Source organism: Hemiscyllium ocellatum, chromosome 1, assembly GCF_020745735.1.
Source record: "Hemiscyllium ocellatum isolate sHemOce1 chromosome 1, sHemOce1.pat.X.cur, whole genome shotgun sequence".
Taxonomy (NCBI): Eukaryota; Metazoa; Chordata; class Chondrichthyes; order Orectolobiformes; family Hemiscylliidae; genus Hemiscyllium; species Hemiscyllium ocellatum.
Window position 1 is genome coordinate 115,662,335 of NC_083401.1, and position 18,709 is coordinate 115,681,043.

General features: G+C 43.7%; 1 protein-coding gene across 1 annotated transcript in view; it reads left to right on the forward strand.

Moving 5' to 3' along the window:
• LOC132816516 (protein sel-1 homolog 3-like) overlaps positions 1 to 18,709 on the forward strand; it is a 95,004-nt gene that overhangs the window by 13,169 nt on the left and 63,126 nt on the right. Inside the window, exons 4-5 of the mRNA XM_060826257.1 lie at positions 9,494 to 9,609; positions 9,830 to 9,888. Coding sequence (XP_060682240.1) covers positions 9,494 to 9,609; positions 9,830 to 9,888 — 175 coding nt within the window. The remainder of the gene's footprint in view (positions 1 to 9,493; positions 9,610 to 9,829; positions 9,889 to 18,709) is intronic.

An 18,709-nucleotide genomic window follows, 5' to 3' on the forward strand; every position in this document is an offset into this window, starting at 1 on the left:
GTGCCAGGAGGGGAGCGTGGCTTGTTAGGGGACGTAGACCTGACCAGGTAGTCACGGAGGGAATGGTCTTTACGGAAAGCGGATAGGGGTGGGGAGGGAAATATATCCCCGGTGGTGGAATCCATTTGTAGGTGGCGGAAATGTTGGTGGATGATGCGGTTTATGTGGGGTTTGGTGGTGTGGAAGGTGTGGACCGGGGTGTTCTGTCCTTGTTGCGGTTGGAGCAGTGGGGTTCGAGGTCGGAGGTGCGGGACATGGATGAGATGCGTTGAACAGCATCTTCAACCACATGGGAGGGAAAAGTTTGGGTCTTTAAAGAAGAAGGCCATTTGGTGTGTTCTGTGGTCGAATTGGTTCTCCTGGGAGCAGATGGGACCGAGGAATTGGGAACACAAAATAGCATTTTTGCAAGAGATAGGGTGGGAGGAGGGGTAATCATGGTAGCTGTGGGAGTTGGTGGGTTTGTAAACAAATGTCAGTGTTGAGTCGGTCCTCGTGGATGGAGATGGAGAGATCTAGGAAGGGGAGGTGTCAGAGATGGTCCAGATGAACTGTTCGACCTCCTCGTTGGAACACAGGGTTGTGCCGATGCAGTCATAGTGGAGGAAGAGGTGGGGCAAGGTGTTGGCGTAACTGCTGAGGATGGACTGTTCTACGTAGCCAACAAAGAGAAGGCATAGCTAGGGCCCTTGCGGATGCCCATGGCTACCTGTTTGGAGGAAGTGGGAGGATTCGAAGGAGAAATTGTTGAGGGTGAGGACCAGTACAGCCAAACAAATGAGTGTCAGTGCAAGGGTACTGGTGGGGACTTCAGGAGGGGAAGAGATGGAGGGCTTGGAGGCCCTGGTCATGACGGATGGTCATGACATCCAGTCCCTCTACACCGCCATCCACCATGACCAGAGCCTCCAAGCCCTCCATTTCTTCCTCTCCCGGTGTCCCCATCAGTACCCTTCCAAGAATCTTAAAAACAGGTTCCCACCTGCCATTCTTAAAGACCTTCTTACTTGAGCTGACTCCACAAAATCTCGCTCTTAAAAGATGGAGGTGAGATCAAAGATGAAATAGTAGCTCAGGAATATAGGCTGGTTGGAATTAGATTTAAAAAAAAAGGTTCAGCAGGTTTTGATCATGACAGAACGTGAAAACTGATAGGTTAATGCTGTTTTGAGCTTTGAACTGAGAAGAGATAATTCACATTGATGGAGAGGAGGAGGTACAGATCTGTTAAGAGGTATCATAGGTGTGGGTGATGGATTTTAGAGGGAATTAAAAACTGAAAAGCTTGCTTTCACATAGAGCCTTTCAAAACCACCAGAAATCTCAAAGGTCTTTAATGTTGTGAAGGTATGTTAATCAAAATATTAATTTATAATCTGCTTAATTAGAAAGCAAATACATATGTGATGTGCTTACTTAAAGTCAGTGTTGTATTTCTGAGACTAACAACATTGAATGAAAAGATTTCAGGTGAAGCATGAATTCTCTTTGGAGTCGATGTTAAAATTAGGTTCTGGAGGTATTCATTAGAAAAAAAATTCAAGCATCTATTCTTTAAATTGAAACTCAGTATTTTAATTTCCTAATTCCAACATGGTAAATAACTATTAAAATAATATCATAGATGTACAAGAAACGTATAACACTCTACTTATGGGGAGAGTAGAGCCAAGGGGAACTGCTAACTGCACAGGGTGGGTCTTTGCACTCTGGGGCTCAGGGCTGTCTGCTGTTCCTTCCTTTTCCTGGTTGCACCTCACCACAGCCCCCACCCCACCACTCCACCATCTCTCTGGTACTGGCCAGCACCCTTGGGTTCCTGTAGGTAGTTCAAGGCTGAGGGCTGGCAGTGCAGCTACTGAATTTTGCATAGGCTGTGAGGATGGCTAATCTGGTCTCGATGGAGATCAGCCACTCTCCTGTGGCGTTTTCCTGGCCATAGGCTGCAGTTTGCCATGGGGCAGCCTGTGTTCTGGGTGCTACTTGGGGAAGGAGGTGTTGAGGGAGGGTCTGCTGAGCTCGGCAGTGCCCCATGAGCCAGGAGTGGCTAGGAAGAAATGGACAGGGGGAAGAGCAGAAGGAGGGAGGGTGAAAGTAGGAAAGGAGAGATAGGGAAGGAAAGAAGATGCGGTTGGAGGAGAGATCAGGAGAGAAACAGAGGAGGGATGTGGGAGGGAGAAGGAGGGTTGCAGGAGAGAGAAAGGGAGGTTGGTGGGGAGAGGAAGGAGAGGAGGCTACTGAGCCAGTCAATGACTGGTTCACTGTGGGCTAGCTCCATTGTGTTCCAGCAGGTCCTACAGGAGGAGGCAGCTTCTTGGGAGATGCTGGTGAATGGTAGCTCCGGCCGGTGATCTGAAGACTGCTGGTTTGGGGCTTCCTGGGGAGCTAAGAGTGGACTCAAGTTGGAGAGGGTGAGTCACTACAAAATAACATCAGTCGGGCCAGGGAAGACATAATGCAGTGCTGCAAAGAATCTCAATATATAAGTTCAAAAGATAAAGAAGCAGAATTAGGCCATTCAGCCCTCGACCCTGCTCTGATATTCGATCGTGGCTGAAATGTTTCTTGACCTCATTCTCCTGCTTTCTCCCCACAACCCTCGATCCTCTCACTTATCAGAAACCTATCTTAAATCTGTCTTTAATCTCAGCAAGTTTCACAGAGTCTTTAGAAGGAAAAACAGAGCTAATGTTTTGTGACCAGTGATTCTTCATCAGAACGGAAAGTGAAGTGACAGTGTGGGGGGTGGGGTCAGTGATTAGAGTACATGGAGGCATTGCCCAGAGAGAGAGAAAAGAAAAGAGATAGGCAAGCAAAGAGATTGCCAATGACAAAACTAGAGACAGATCAGTGCTGGGTGGGGTGTCAACGAGAAATGTAAATGGTTGAAACAAAGTCAGAAATTGCTGGAAAAACTCAACATGTCTGGCAACATCTGTGCAGAGAAAACAGAGTTAATATTTCGAGTTCAATGACCCTTGCTCAGAAATCAGTTTCAGAACTAGATCTGCTGAGTTTTTAATGAAAATAATGAGATGATAAAGCCTCTTGCTGTACACTAGCAAGAATCCCATATTGCCGTTCAACATATTTTTTACACTTAGTCGGGATCCTCCTCACTAACCATCTCACACATTGCTTATATCATTCAATGATTGAGAAGTTTCAGCCCAAAATCTAAGATAATTTGCCTCAGAACTATTCTCTTTCTCTATTATATTACCCATCAAAATATGTGAATAAGTGGAGTGTTCCTAAAGGAGAATTCCATATTTATATCATTGCCTAAGTGAGACAGTTTTTCTCAGCTAGTCATAACTGATCCAGGAAGCTACTCCAGTGTTAATGGCTTGTATGCAAAATGACATTGGGTGCCAATTAATATTTGCATCATCTGTTGATACTTATATTCCCTGAGTTTACCTGTTCCTTGGCGAAAGTGCTTTTAGAACAACATGGTGCAGAGTTTTATATTTCTCCCCAAGACATGAAGATTATGTGTGTGATTTTCAAGAAGACAAATTGTATATTTTTGTGCAGTTTAAACATTTTGTAAATAACCTTCATATATTTGCTTCAGTGAGTGAAAGGAATCAATTTAACCCTGGGATACAACTGGGTTACAACAGCAGTCAGTCAAGTCATTCTGAAGCATAGTCACTGTTATAATGCAGGATTTGTGGCAGCTAATTTGTGTACAGCAAGCTCCAACAAATGACAATGTGAAAATGCCCAGGTAATTTGTTCTTAAGAGATGTAGTTTGAGAGGTAAATAAAAACTGGCCAAGACATTAGTGATAATTCCCCTGCGAACACGAACATTCAATCATTTGTGTCCATCTAAGATGGTGGATGGAGCCTTGGTTTAATGTCTCATCATAAAGATGTCACAACTCACAATGCAGCACTCTCTCATACTACACTGAAATACCAACCTTGATTTTTCATATCGAGGTTTAAAGAACTGGGTGACCAATCACAAAATGGTAGAATACAGAAGGAGCAATTTGGCTTGTCATCAGTGCGCTATTTTTTTCGATGGAACTGACTGTTGTCCCCGTAATAGATCATATTGGCTTAAAGGCGAAGAGTAAATTCACCTGGAATCAATTGTATAAGTATTGCAGAGAGTCACATTTTTGGCTGCACTGGACCGTTAAGGACTAACAGCTTAAAGTCTTTCAGGCAGCAGTAAAAGTTGAATTAAATATGAACCTTTCAGTGTTTAAAGTGTAATCATTTCTGACATGTGGTTTACTTGCCAATTACTGAGTTCTCTTTTTACCATCTCACCTTCCACTGGAATTTTTATTCTCCAGATTTTTCAATCAAATGTGTCATTAATTTGAACAGCTCGAGAAGTTCTCTGAATAACTTTCTGTACTAGAATCATTGCTGTATTTCTTGTCTTGTCACATAACTGAAGTTCTTCATCATTGATACCTTTATAATGAACCTCTAACTGGAGACGAAACACATTGTAAGCACAACCTCCTGGTTTTTGCTCTCTGTACCTCCATTGATAAAACCAAAAATCCCGTATTCCTTTAGTCAACTTACCTGTTTCCTTCAAAGAGTTGTGTATGCATATACCATGGTCCCGCTTGTCCTGAAATTTTTGGAATAGTGTAATGTATTTTATATTGCCAAAAGGAATCAATTCACATTTTTATATGATAAATTTCATAGGGTCATAGCATATGTCTGTATTTTTCACCATTGAAATCCTCTTCAAGTCAATTACTGTTCTTCTCACTATTTACTGCACTCCCAAATATTGTGTCAACCGCAATCCAGGAAATAATGTCCTGTAAAGTGCACTCAACAAATATATATCAAAGGGAATATGGGCCTAATGTTGACTCTGGGGAGCAGCATCAGCATCTTCCTTCAGTTTGAAAAACACCTGTGAATTAATACCATGCTTTCTGTCCCTTGGTCAATTTTGTACTAACACTGAAGTCCCATGGTTCTCTGTTTTGGTAACAAGTCTACTTTGTAGCATTTTACCACATGCCTTTTGAAAGTCTCTATACACAACATCAATCACACTCGGAGAAAGTGAGGACTACGAATGTTGGAGACCAGAGTCAAAGCGTGTGGTGCTGATAAAGCTCAGCAGATCAGGCAGCATACGAGGAGCAAGAGTCGACATTTTGAGCATAAGCTCTTCATCAGGAATGTTGGGGGACCCAAGGGGGCTGAGAGATAAATAGGAGGGGGGGTGGGGCTGGGCGCAAGCTGGCTGGGAGTACGATAGGTAGATGAAGGTGTGGATGAAGGTGATAAGTCAGAGAGGAGGAGCAGATAGGTGGGAAGGAAGATGAACAGGGAGGACAGTTCAAGAGGGCGGTGCCAAGATAGGGTGGGTGGAGGGGAAATAGGGAAATCCACATTGATCCAAGGTGGGCCCCAAGGTGGAAAATGAGGCATTCTTCTTCAGGGCATTAAGTGGCTAGAGTTTGGCGATGGAGGAGGCCCAGGACTTACGTGTCCTTGGCGGAGTGGGAGGGGGAGTTAAAGTATGCAGGCACAGGGTGGTGGGTTGTTTAATATGTGTGTCCCAGAAATGTTCTCTGAAACATTCCACAAGTTGGTGCCTTGTCTCCCCAATGTAGAGGAGACCACATCAAGTGCAACAGACACAGTAGATGACGTGTGTGGAAGTACAGGTAAATCTCTGTCAGATGTGGAAGGATCCTTTGGGGCCTTGGAGGGAGGTAAGGGCGGAGGTGTTGTTGCAGGTTTTGCACTTCTTGCAGTAGCAGGGGAAGGTGGCAGGTGTGGAGGGTGTGTTGGTGGGGGACATGGACCTAACAAAAGAGTCACAGAGGGAATGGTTTCTCCAGAATGCAGATAGGGATGGGAAGGAAAATATATCCCTTGTGGTTGGGGTCTGTTTGTAGATGGCATAAATGGCGGAGGATGATGCGATGTATCTGGAGATTAGTGGGGTGGAAGGTGAGGACCAGGAGACCTATGTCCTTGTTGTGATTGGAGGACGTGGGATTCAAGGGCACAGGTGCAGGAAGTGATGTGCTGGAGAGCCTTGTCGACCATGTGTGAGGAGAGATTGTGGTCTTTGAAGAAGGAGGCCATCTGGGATGTTTTATGGTGGAATTGGTCCTCTTGGGAGCAGATGTGGCAGAGTTGGAGGAATTGGGAATAAGGGATATTGTTTTTACAGGAGGCAGGGTGGGAGGAGGTATAGTTCAGCTAGCTGTGGGAGTCAGTGGATTTGAAGTAAAAGTCTGTGTTGAGTCAGTTGCCAGAAATGGTGATGGAATGGTCCAGGAAGGGGAGGGAGGTATCCTGGAGATGGTCCAGGTGAACTTGAGGTCGGGGTGTAAGGTGTTTGTGAAGTTGATGAACTGTTCAACCTCCTAGTGGAAACATGAGGTGGTGCCGATTCAGTCATTGATGTAGTGGAGTAGGAGGTGGTAAATGGTGCCGGTGTAGCTGCAGAAGATGGATCGTTCCACGTACTAGATGAAGAGGCAGGCATAGCTGGGGCCCATGGGTGGATTGGAAGGAGAAATTGTTGAGGGTGAGGACCAGTTCAGCCAATTGAATGAGTGTGTCAGTGGAAGGGTACAGGTTGGGTTGGCGGGAGAGGAAGAAACGGAGGGCTTCATCATGGTGGATGGATGTGTACAGGGACTATATGTCCATGGTGAAGATGAGGCTTTCGGGGCAGGGGGAATGAAAGTCATGGAGGAGGTGGAGGGTGTGGGTGGTGTTTTGAATGTATGTGGGGAGAACCTGGACCAAGGGGGACAAGACGGTGTCAAGATATGCAGAGATAAGTTCAGTGGGGTAGGAGCAGGCTGAGATAATGTGTCGACGGGGGCAATCAGGTTTGTTGATTTTGGGTAGGAGGTAGAATCAGGCAGTGCAGGGTTCCTGGACAATGAGGTTGCAGGTTGAGGATGGGAGATCCCCTGAGGTGATGAGGTTGTGTACGGTCTGGGAGATGATGGTTTGGTGATGGTAGGTGAGGTCATGGTCGAGGGGGCAGTAAGAGGAGGTGTCCATGAGTTGGCGCCTAGCTTCAATGGTTTAGAGGTTAGTGAGCCAAACTACCGCTGTGCCCCCTTGTCTGCAGGTTTGATGGTGAGGTTGGGTTGGTGTGGAGTGGAGGGCTGCGTGTTGCGAGGGAGAGAGGTTACAGTCAGTGAGAGGGGTGGACAGGTTGAGGTGGTCAGTGTCATGGCAGCAGTTAGAGATGAAGAGATCAAGGGCAGGCAACAGACCAGCATGCGGTGTCCAGGTGGCTGGGACATGTTGAAAGCAGGAGAAGGGGTCCTTGATAGGTGTGCAAGAGTCCTGATGGAAGAAGTAAGCACAGAGGTGGAGGCAGCAGAAGAAAAGTTCAATGTCGTAATGCATGTTGAAGTCGTTGATCCGGGATCGTAGGGGTGAAGGTGAGGCCTTTACTGAGGACTGATCGTTCATCCTCAGTGAGGCCAAACACTTTAACTCCCCCTCCCACTCCGCCAAGAACATGCAAGTCCTGGACATTCTCTGCCGCCAAATTCTAGCCACCTGATGCCTGGAAGAAGAACACCTCCTCTTCTGCCTTAAATACTTCCAGCCACAAGGGATCAATGTGGATTTCACCAGATTCCCCATTTACCCCTCCCCCACCTTAGCGCAGGTCCAACCTTCCAACTTGGGACCGCTCCCTTTAACCGTCTTACCTGCCCATCTTCCTTCCTACCCATCCGCTCCGCCCTCCTCTCCGACCTATCACCTTCATCTACCCATCACATTCCCAGCTACCTTCCCCCTAGCCCCAATCCCCTCCCATTTATCTCTCTGCCCGCTTGGGCCAAACGCCCCACCAATCCTGATGAGGGGTTATGCTCGAAACGATGACTCTCTTGCTTCCTAATTTCGTTGAAGGACTCACTGCAGTTTTTCAAAAATGATTTGCATTTATTAAATCTATTAGAAAAGAAAATTTGGAATATGGAACCTGGGTTGGATGCAGAATAATTTTGGAAAAATTGAAGACAGAAGGTAGATGGCCCTAGTATCGGAACAGTCCAGGGGCTCTTTTCATGGTATGTTCAAAGCAAAGATAAAAATTTAGGAAGAAATGCTGTAGTATTTGTCAAAATCTCCATGGTGTGTAATTTGAATGAGTAGTTCAAGTTTAACTGGTTTAAAATCTTGAATTGAGATGAGAATTGAAGTGGATACTGTACGTGCACTTTGTGCCTGTGTAGAATTTCAAAACAGCAATAAAAAAGGAATATTTGGCTCATTTGCATCTAATTTTAGTTGAAAAGCAAATAGGTGATGAGACTTTAACTCATTAAGTCAGATCCGGCAATTGGCAGAGAGTTTGATCTTGAACAATGTGCATTGTCGTCAGCTGTCTTTGAATTTGTAGCAGTGGTTGTTGTAATGTTTGTCGTATTGTGGAAAATAAGGCAGGATAAGGCAGTAAGTCAACACTGGCGTGAAAACTTTAACAAGAGAAGTTGACATTTAAAGAGGAAGTTTATGAGGACCAGGGTTATATAATAAGGACGAGTTTGCAGTGGCAAATTCTGTTATTGAGAAATATTTGAAAATGTATTTTATAAATTACTTCCCACAAATGTAATTTCTGTTATTAAGTCAGCAAATGTGATTTCTCATTTTCACACAGCAGAATTCCATAAACAGTAATCTACAGCATTGTTCATCTACTGCATTGTTGTTGATATTGATTGAGGAAATAACGTTGTCTGGCTTCCTTCTTGAATACTAACTTCAGGTGGGCCAGGGAGGAGGAGAGGTGGGGAGCTAGGGGGAATATTTGCTTTGTCTCTGTTCAATCCCCAACGGAGGAATCATTTTCAGAATCTGGAGGTCATGGTGGCAAGACCCTGAAAGTGATTAAGTTGCTCCCTCTGAGAGTCCTGACCAATTAACGTTGGCAGGAAGGCTTCTGAGGTTTAAGTGTTGACAGCAGACCATTCACGACTGAAAAGGTTGACAGCCTGACTGTAACTAAAAAGAGAGAACAAGAGCAATATGCTTCAGGTATATAGAACTTTTCATCTCAGATGTCCCAAAATATTTACAACTGCTAAAATACTTTTGGAATACAAACGTTGTTGCAACATGGCCAAACACAGTGGCTATTTTGGACACAGCAATGGCTGACAAACAACACTTGAATAATTTCAGACAGACTTAAGTGTGCATTGAAAGTGCCTGAGGGAATTTGCATTGAGTGAGTGACGAGAAAGCAGTTAGAAATACCCATCCCATGATTTTAGAGCCACGAAACCCCTCGCATTCAAGAGGTAAGAGAAATATCCATGGGTGCAGATAAAAAATTAATAAACACATTTAATTTTGCAGATTTTTATCATCTGACTAGATGGCTAATTTGCTAAGTCAGCGCTTATGAGACCGTCTACAGGGCACTTGTTCACCCACATGGTATTTAAGCTGCAATATGTTGCTAATTCTCTGATGTTGTGATTTTCCTTAGGTCATATTCACTTTCAGATTATGCTGTCCTCAGGAAAATATGTTGCAGGAAAGTCAAATTTCAAATTGTCATTGAGACGATGGTGTCGATTGGATTTCACCTTACAAGACAGAAGGGTACGTGATGTGTCTTTACTAATATGAGATTCATTGATTCTAGTGAGAACATTTCTGACCTCTAAATGATTATGAATCTTGTTTCCATTCCTCCTATAAGAATAAACGTCTACTTAACAAAACAACTAGCAAAGATAGTCTACTCAAATATCAACTTAATAATTCAGTGAAAAAGTGATTGAATAATAATTTTCAAAACACTATTTTGATTATTTGATAGATGACTTTGTCAGTCAGCTATGGCGAACGTCTGCAAGGCAGAGAAGATGCATTTTATCAGTAAGTTAAAATACATAATTACAAAATATTTTAAGTCTTAATTTATTGTGCATCATTCTGAATAATACAGATCAATAACAGTTCATTATTTTGAGCATTTCTACAAAAAAAAAGAGAAATGCAATGATGTGCATCAGTTATGCAGGTTCTTTTCAATTAGAGAGCTATCTGACAGAATTAAATTGTTTCTTAGAGAAACATATTGGGGAACCGACCAGGAAGCAAGCTATTCCAGATTTAATATTGTGTAATGAGATGGGATTAATCAATGATCACATCATAAAGGATCCTCTAGGGAAGAATGATTACAGTATGCTTGAATTTCAAATTTAGTTTGAGGATAAGAAGCCGAAGTCCCACACTAATGTTTTGATGTTAAACAAAGGTAATTGCGGCATGAGGACAGATTTGACCTTTGTGGACTGGACAGAAAGCAAGAAGGTCACACTACTGTTGAACAATGATAAACCTTAAAGGAGATATTTAATTCCACTCAACTAAAATATATTCCAGAGAAGAAGGAAGATTGTAAGGGGGGTGGGGGGAATCCATGACTAAACAAAGCGTTAGAGACAACATAATCATAAAATCTCTATAGTATTGAAGCCAGGTCATTTGGTCCTCTGAGTCCACACCAACCCTCCAAAGAGGATCCCACCCAATCCCTGTAATCCTCTATTTCCCATGGCTAATCCACCTAGCCTGCACATCCTGGAAACTATGGGCAATTTCACATGGGCAATCGACCTAACCTGCACATCTTTGGACAGTGGGACTAAACTGGAGCACCCAGAGGAAACCCACACAGACATGAGGAGAATGTGCAAACTGCATACAGACAGCTGCATGAGGTTGGAATTAAATCCAGGTCCCAGGCGCTGTGAGGCAGCAATTCTAAACATTGAGCTACTGAGCCACAAAAAGTAAGGCGTACCGTATTGTAAAGCTCAATGCAGGCTGGAGGATTGGTAAACTTTTTAAGACGAACAAAGTGTTACTGAAAAAGTCATAAAAAGAGCAAATGTAAATTATGAAAGAAAATGAGTGCAAAATATGTTAAAAATACATAGCAAAAGCTTCTATAAATATATAAAAAGAGGGAGTAGCTAAAGTGAATTAGAGGGCAAGACTCAGGAGTTAATAGTGGGGAACACAGAAATGACACTAAATTAATATTTTGCCATAATTTTCATGATGGAGGACACTGAAGCCATCACAATTGTAATAGATAATGAAGAGGTTATGAGGTAAGAGCTGCTCCTTTTTTTGAGATATTTTAGGTGTTGGAGGTGATTTCCTCGAATTCTAGGAGCAGCAATTACTGTTTTATATGCTGTTGCATTGTTTTGGAACTTGGGAAAAAAGAAGTCAAAACAACAGCAGTTTAAAAGGGAGAAGAGCAGACAAAGGAAGCACATGGTGAGGACAGTGCACAGGAGAGAGAGAGAGAGAACCTGCACAGTTACCACCTTTGCTGTTTGAATTCATGTATCGCTGGACATCGGAGTGCATCTGGGAAAATTAACAAACAGTGAAATTCACAACTAATCTTGGAGGAACTGTTGGGCGAAGTTCACAGCACAGAATCAGATAAGGTAATTGTTGTTTTAAGTCTGTCCGAGAGAAAGGCTGTATTAGTGACTACAGTGGATTCTTTCCTGCTTATATGTTTTTGGAGATACGTCTCTTAATTAAACTTAAAATATAAGCCATAGCTATTAATTTAACCTGGGGCAGTGTTTGTAGAGGAATAAGACGGTGTTATTTTCTGGGTCTGTAGATTGTGAAGGAGCAAAAATGGCCTTTGCAGTGATGTGTACTTCTTGTCAGATGTGGGAGTTTAAAGAGAATTTAAGGGTTACTGCGGATTATATTTGCCATAAATGCTGTTGGATGCGAATCTTATCAAATCAAGTGGATCAATTGGAGAGACAGATAGAAGCGATGAGAAATTTGCAACAACAACAGTATGTGACGGATGGCAGTTATAGGAGGGGGAAAGTCTCAGATACAGTCACATAGATGGGTTAACTCCAGGAAGGGTGAGAGAGGTCGGCACCTAGGGCAAGAGTCTTTTGTGGATATACCCATTTTAAACAGGTATGCGGTTTTGGAAAATGTATGGGGTGATGGATTCTCAGGGGAATGTAACATGAACAACGAAGTTTCTGGTATTGAGACTGGCTCTAATGCAACGAGGGGTACGTCGGCTTCCAAGAGATCAATTGTAGTCCGAGGTACAGATAGACGTTTCTGTGGCCAGCAGAGAAAAAGCAGAATGGTGTGTTGTTTCCCTGGTGCCAGGATCAAGGATGTCTCAGAGAGGGTGCAGAATGTTCTCACGGGGGAGAGGGGCCAGCAGGAGGTCATTGTCCACATTGGAACCAATGACATTGGAAGGGAAAAGCTTGAGACTCTGAAGGGAGATTACAGAGAGTCAGGAATTTAAAAAGGAGGTCCTCAAGAGTAGTAATATCTGGATTACTCCTGGTGCTACGAGCTAGTGAGGGCAGGAATAGGAGGATAGAGCAGATGAATGCATGGCTGAGGAGTTGGCGTATGGGAGAAGGATTCACATTTTTGGATAATTGGAATGTCTTTTGGGGTAGAAGTGACCTGTACAAGAAGGATGGATTGCACCTAAATTGGAAGGGGACTAATATACTGGCAGGAAAATTTGGGACCCAGATAGATAGTAAGGAAAGAGATTGATCTGAGACGGGTACAGCTGAGAACAGAAGTGAGTCAAACAGTCAGGGCAGGCAGGGACAAGGTAGGACTAATAAATTAAACTATTTATTTCAATGCAAGGGGCCTAACAGGGAAGGCAGATGAACTCAGGGCATGGTTAGGAACATGGGACTGGGATATCATAGCAATTACGGAAACATGGCTCAGGGATGGACAGGACTGGCAGCTTAGTGTTCCAGGATACAAATGCTACAGGAAGGATAGAAAGGGAGGCAAGAGAGGAGGGGGAGTGGCATTTTTGATAAGGGATAGCATTACAGCTGTGCTGAGGGAGGATATTCCCGGAAATACATCCAGGGAAGTTATTTGGGTGGAACTGAGAAATAAGAAAGGGATGATCACCTTATTGGGATTGTATTATAGACCCCTCAATAGTCAGAGGGAAATTGAGAAACAAACTTGTAAGGAGATCTCAGCTATCTGTAAGAATAATAAGGTGGTTATGGTTGGGGATTTTAACTTTTCAAACATCGACTGGGACTGCCATAGTGTTAAAGGTCTAGATGGAGAGGAATTTGTTAATGTGTACAAGAAAATTTTCTGATTCAGTATGTGGATGTATCTACTAGAGAAGGTGCAAAACTTGACCTACTCTTGGAAAATAAGGCAGGGCAGGTGACTGAGGTGATGGAGCACTTTGGGGCCAGTGACAATGATTCTATCCATTTTAAAATAGTGATGGACAAGGATAGTCTAGATCTAAAAGTTGAAGTTCTAAACTGGAGAAAGGCCAATTTTGACGGTATTAGGCGTGAATTTTCGAAAGCTGATTGGAGGCAGATGTTCACAGGTAAAGGGACAGCTGGAAAATGGGAAGCCTTCAGAAATGAGATAACAAGAATCCAGAGAAAGTATATTCCTGTCAGGGTGAAAGGGAAGGCTGGTAGGTACAGGGAATGCTAGATTACTAAAGAAAGTGAGGGTTTGGTTAAGAAAAAGAAGGAAGCATATGTCAGGTATACACAGGATAGATCGAGTGAATCCTGAGAAGAGTATAAAGGAAGTAGGAGTACACTTAAAAGGGAAATCAGGAAGGCAAAAAGGGGACATGAGATAGCTTTGGCAAATAGAATTAAGGAGAATCCAAAGGGTTTTTACAAATATATTAAGGACAAATGGGTAACTAGGGAGAGAATAGGGCTCCTGAAAGATCAGCAAGGCGGCCTTTGTGTGGAGCCGCAGAAAATGGGGGAGATACTAAATGAATATTTTGCATCAGTATTTACTGTGGAAAAGGATATGGAAGATATACACTGTAGGGAAATAGATGGTGACATCTTGCAAATTGTCCAGATTACAGAGGAGGAAGTGCTGGATGTCTTGAAATGGTTAAAAGTGGATAAATCCCCAGGACCTGATCAGGTATACCCAAGAACTTTGTGGGAAGCTAGAGAAGTGATTGCTGGGCCTCTTGCTGAGATATTTGTATCGTCGATAGTCACAGGTGAGGTGCCGGAAGACTGGAGGTTGGCAAACGTGGTGCCACTGTTTAAGAAGGGTAAGGACAAGCCAAAGAACTATAGACCAGTGAGCCTGACCTCACTGGGCAAGTTTTTGGAGGGAATCCTGAGGGACATGATGTACCTGTATTTGGAAAGGTAAGACCTAATTAGGGATACTCAGCATGGCTTTGTGCATGGGAAACATGTCTCACAAACTTGATTGAGTTTTTTGAAGAAGTAACAAAGAAGATTGATGAGGGCAGAGCAGTAGATGTGATCCATATGGACTTCAGTAAGGCGTTCGACAAGGTTCCCCATGGGGACTGATTAGCAAGATTAGATCTCATGGAATAAATACAGAGAGAACTAGCCATTTAGATACAGAACTGGTTCAAAGGTAGAAGCCAGAGGGTGGGGGTGGAGGATTGTTTTTCAAACGGGGGGCCTGTGACCAGTGGAGTGCCACAAGGATCGGTGCTGGGCCCTCTACTTTTTGTCATTTACATAAATGATTTGGATGTGAGCATGAGAGGTACAGTTAGTAAGTTTGCAGATGACACCAAAATTGGAGGTGTAGTGGACAGCAAAGAGGGTTACCTCAGATTACAACACGATCTGGACCAGATGGGCCAATGGGCTGAGAAGTGGCAGATGGAGTTTAATTCAGATAAATGCAAGGTGCTGCATTTTGGGAAAGCAAATCTTTGCAGGACTTATACACTTAACGCTAAGGTCCTAGGGAGTGTCGCTGAACAAAGAGACCTTGGAGCGCAGGTCCATAGCTCCTTGAAAGTGGAGTCGTAGGTAGATAGGATAGAGAAGAAGGCGTTTCGTATGCTTTCCTTTATTGGTCAGAGTATTGAGTGCAGGAGTTGGGAGGTCATGTTGCGGCTGTACAGGACATTGGTTAGGCCACTGTTGGAATATTGCATGCAATTCTGGTCTCCTTCCTATCGGAAAGATGTTGTGAAACTTGAAAGGGTTCAGAAAAGATTTACAAGGATGTTGCCAGGATTGGAGGATTTGAACTATAGGGAGAGGCTGAACAGGCTGGGGCTGTTTTCCCTGGAGTGTTGGAGGCTGAGGGGTGACATTATAGAGGTTTACAAAATTATGAGGGGCATGGATAGGATAAGTAGACAAAGTCTTTTCCCTGGGGTCGGGGAGTCCAGAACTAGAGGACATAGGTGTTGGGTGAGAGGGGAAAGATATAAAAGAGACCTAAGGGGTAACGTTTTCATGCAGAGGGTGGTACGTGTATGGAATGAGCTGCAAGAGGATATGGTGGAGGCTGGTACAATTGCAACATTTAAGAGGCATTTGGATGGGTATATGAATAGGAAGGGTTTGGAGGGATATGGGCCGGGTACTGGCAGGTGGGACTAGATTGGGTTGGGATATCTGGTTGGCATGGACGTGTTGGACCGAAGGGTCTGTTTCCATGCTGTACATTTCTATGACTCTATGACTGTAAAAGGAGGAACTTAAAAAGCAATTATTATTACAAGGGAAAAGATTTTATGAATAATGGTCAATGTATATTTTTTGGGTTGGAGAAAGATTTGTGGTGGGGTCAGTATTGGGACCCTTGCTTTTCCTGATTTGTATTAATGTTCTAGATCTTGGCGGCACGGTGGCACAGTGGTTAGCACTGCTGCCTCACAGCGCCTGTAGACCCGGGTTCAATTCCCGACTCAGGCGACTGACTGTGTGGAGTTTGCACGTTCTCCCCGTGTCTGCGTGGGTTTCCTCCGGGTGCTCCGGTTTCCTCCCACAGTCCAAAGATGTGCGGGTCAGGTGAATTGGCCAAGCTAAATTGTCCGTAGTGTTAGGTAAGGGGTAAATGTAGGGGTATGGGTGGGTTGCGCTTCGGCGGGTCGGTGTGGACATGTTGGGCCGAAGGGCCTGTTTCCACACTGTAAGTCTAATCTAAAGTCTAATCTAATCTTGGTGCACAGGAGGCAATTTCCAAGCTTGCAGGTGACACAAAAGATGGGAGAATTATAAACTGTGAGAAAGATAGTGTAGAACAGCAAAAGGACTTTGACAAGTTGATGGAGTGGGTAGATTGGTGACAGATGTAGTTTGATGCAGACAAGTGTGAGATGATGCACTTTGTGAGATGACAAACACTGAAATACATGATAAAATGGATGGTACAATTCTAATGGCGGTGCCGAAGCAGAAGAACCTGGGTGTATATGTGCATAGATAATTGAAGATGGCAGGACAGGTAGAGAGAGCAGGGTTTATGGAGAATACAGTGTTTTTGGCTTCATTAATAAAGGCGTAAAGTACAAGAGCAAGAAGATGATGTTAAACATGTACAAGACACTTGTTAGACCACAGCTGCAGTGTTGTGTACAATTATAGGTGCCACAAAGTAGGAAAGATGCAAATGCATTAGAGAATGTGCAGAAGCACTTTTTACATGGGCCATAGCAGACATGCTATGAACTCCACTTGAATTTGAAAGGGTTCTGAAAAGACATTGCCAGGGTTGGAGGGTTTGAGCTATAAGGAGAGGCTGAATAGGCTGGGATTGTTCTCCTTGGACTGTTGGAAGCTGAGGTGTGACCTTATGGTGGTTTATAAAATCATGAGAGGCATGGATAGCATAAGTAGACAAGGTCTTTTCCCTGGGGTGGGAGAGTCCAGAACTAGAGGATATAGAGAGCAACTCTTTCACGCAGAGGGTGATGCATGTATGCAATGAGCTGCCAAGGAAGTGGTGGAGGCTGGAATAATTGCAACAATTAAAAGGCATCTGAATGGGTATATGAATAGGAAAGGTTTAGAGCGATATGGGCTAAGTCTGGCAAATGGGGCTAGATTAGTCTCAGATATCTGGTCAGCATGGACAAGTTGGACCAACAGGTCTGTTTCCAAGTTGTGCATCTCTGAATCTATAATACTTTGGAGTCCAATATTTAAGTAACATTAGATACAAGTGCAAAGTGTAACATGCTAGGGTCAAACAAGGTGATCTCAAACCAATGATTTCCAAATCTGTCAGCCACTGACATTTTTCACAGGTTATGCCTGGGTCTATTTCAGACTGATCAGTAGTGATTGATTGCTGTAATTATGCAGCCCAGGCTGGAGTTTGTTTTTTTTTATCATAAATGAGTTCCTGTGACAACACACATTTGCTAAATGGGACAGACTTCAAACAGATGTCGCAACTTAAGACTGGACATCCATCAGGTGTTGTGGGCCATCATCAGCAGCAGTGTTGTACACCAGCATAATCTGTAACCTCATGACTCAGCATATCCCTCACTCAATCATTACCATCAAGCCAGGGGATCAACCCTAGTTCAATGGAAAATACAGAGAGCATGCCAGGAGCAGTACAAGACATACCAAAAAATGAGGTGTTGACCTGGTGAAGCTACCAAACAAAACTACTTGCATGCCAAACAGTATAAACAGCAAGTGATAACAGAGCTAAGTGTTCTCACAACAAACGGATCATATTGAAGGTCTACAGTCCTGTCACATCTAGTCATGAATGGCAGTGGACAATTAAACAACTCAGTGGAGGAAAAGGCTGTACAAATATCCCATCCTCAGTGATGGAAGAGCCCAGCTCATCAGTGCAAAAGATAAGGCTGAAGCTTTCACAGCAATCTTCAGCCAGAAGTGCTGAACGAATGATCCATCCTGTCCTCCCCCAGTAGTCCCCAGTATTACAGATACCAGTCTTCAATCAATTCATTCCACTCCATGTGATCTCAAGAAATGGTGGAGGCACTTGGTACTGCAAAGGTCTGGGCCCTGACGACATTCTGGCAACAGAACTGAAGACCTGTGCTCCAGAACTTGCTGCTCCCTTAGCCCAGCACTTCCGATACAGTTACAACACTGCATCTAACTGGAAAATTGCCCACATATTTTCTATACATGAAAAGCAGGACAAATTCAACCCAGCCCATTAGTCTACTCTTGACCATGAGTAAAGTGATAGAAGGTACCATCAAAAGTACTCTCTAGCAATACCTGCTCAGCAATAACCTAGTCATCGACGCCCAGTTTGGGATCCACCAGGAGCACTCAGCTCCTGACCTCATTACAGCCTTGGTTCAACCATGGACAAAAGAGCTGAATTCCAGAGGTGAGAGTGACTGCCCTTGACATCAAGGCCAACTTCAACTGAGTGTTGCATCAAGGAATCTTAAAAAAAATGGAAGCAGTGGGCATCATGGGGCAAACTTTTCACTGATTTGAGTCATGCCTGGCAATAGAAAATGGTTGTGTTTGTTGGAAGTCAATCACCTCCGCTCCAGGACACATCTGCAGGAGTTCCTCAGTGTCCGGGACCCAACTATCTTCAGCTGCTTCATCAATGACCTTCCTTCCATCATGAGTTCAAAAGTGGGGATATTTGCTGATGATTGCACAATGTACAGCACCATTCACAACTCCTCAGATACTGAAGCAGAACATGTTTAAATGCAACAAGATCTGGACAATATCCAGGTTTGGGCTAAGAAGTGGTAAGTAACATTTGTGCCATACAAATGCCAGACAACAACAATCTCCAACAGCTATTTTCTGGGCCTATAGATTGTTAAAGTGCAAAGATGGCCTTTCATAGAGTGTTGTGCTGTTCCTGTCCGATGTGG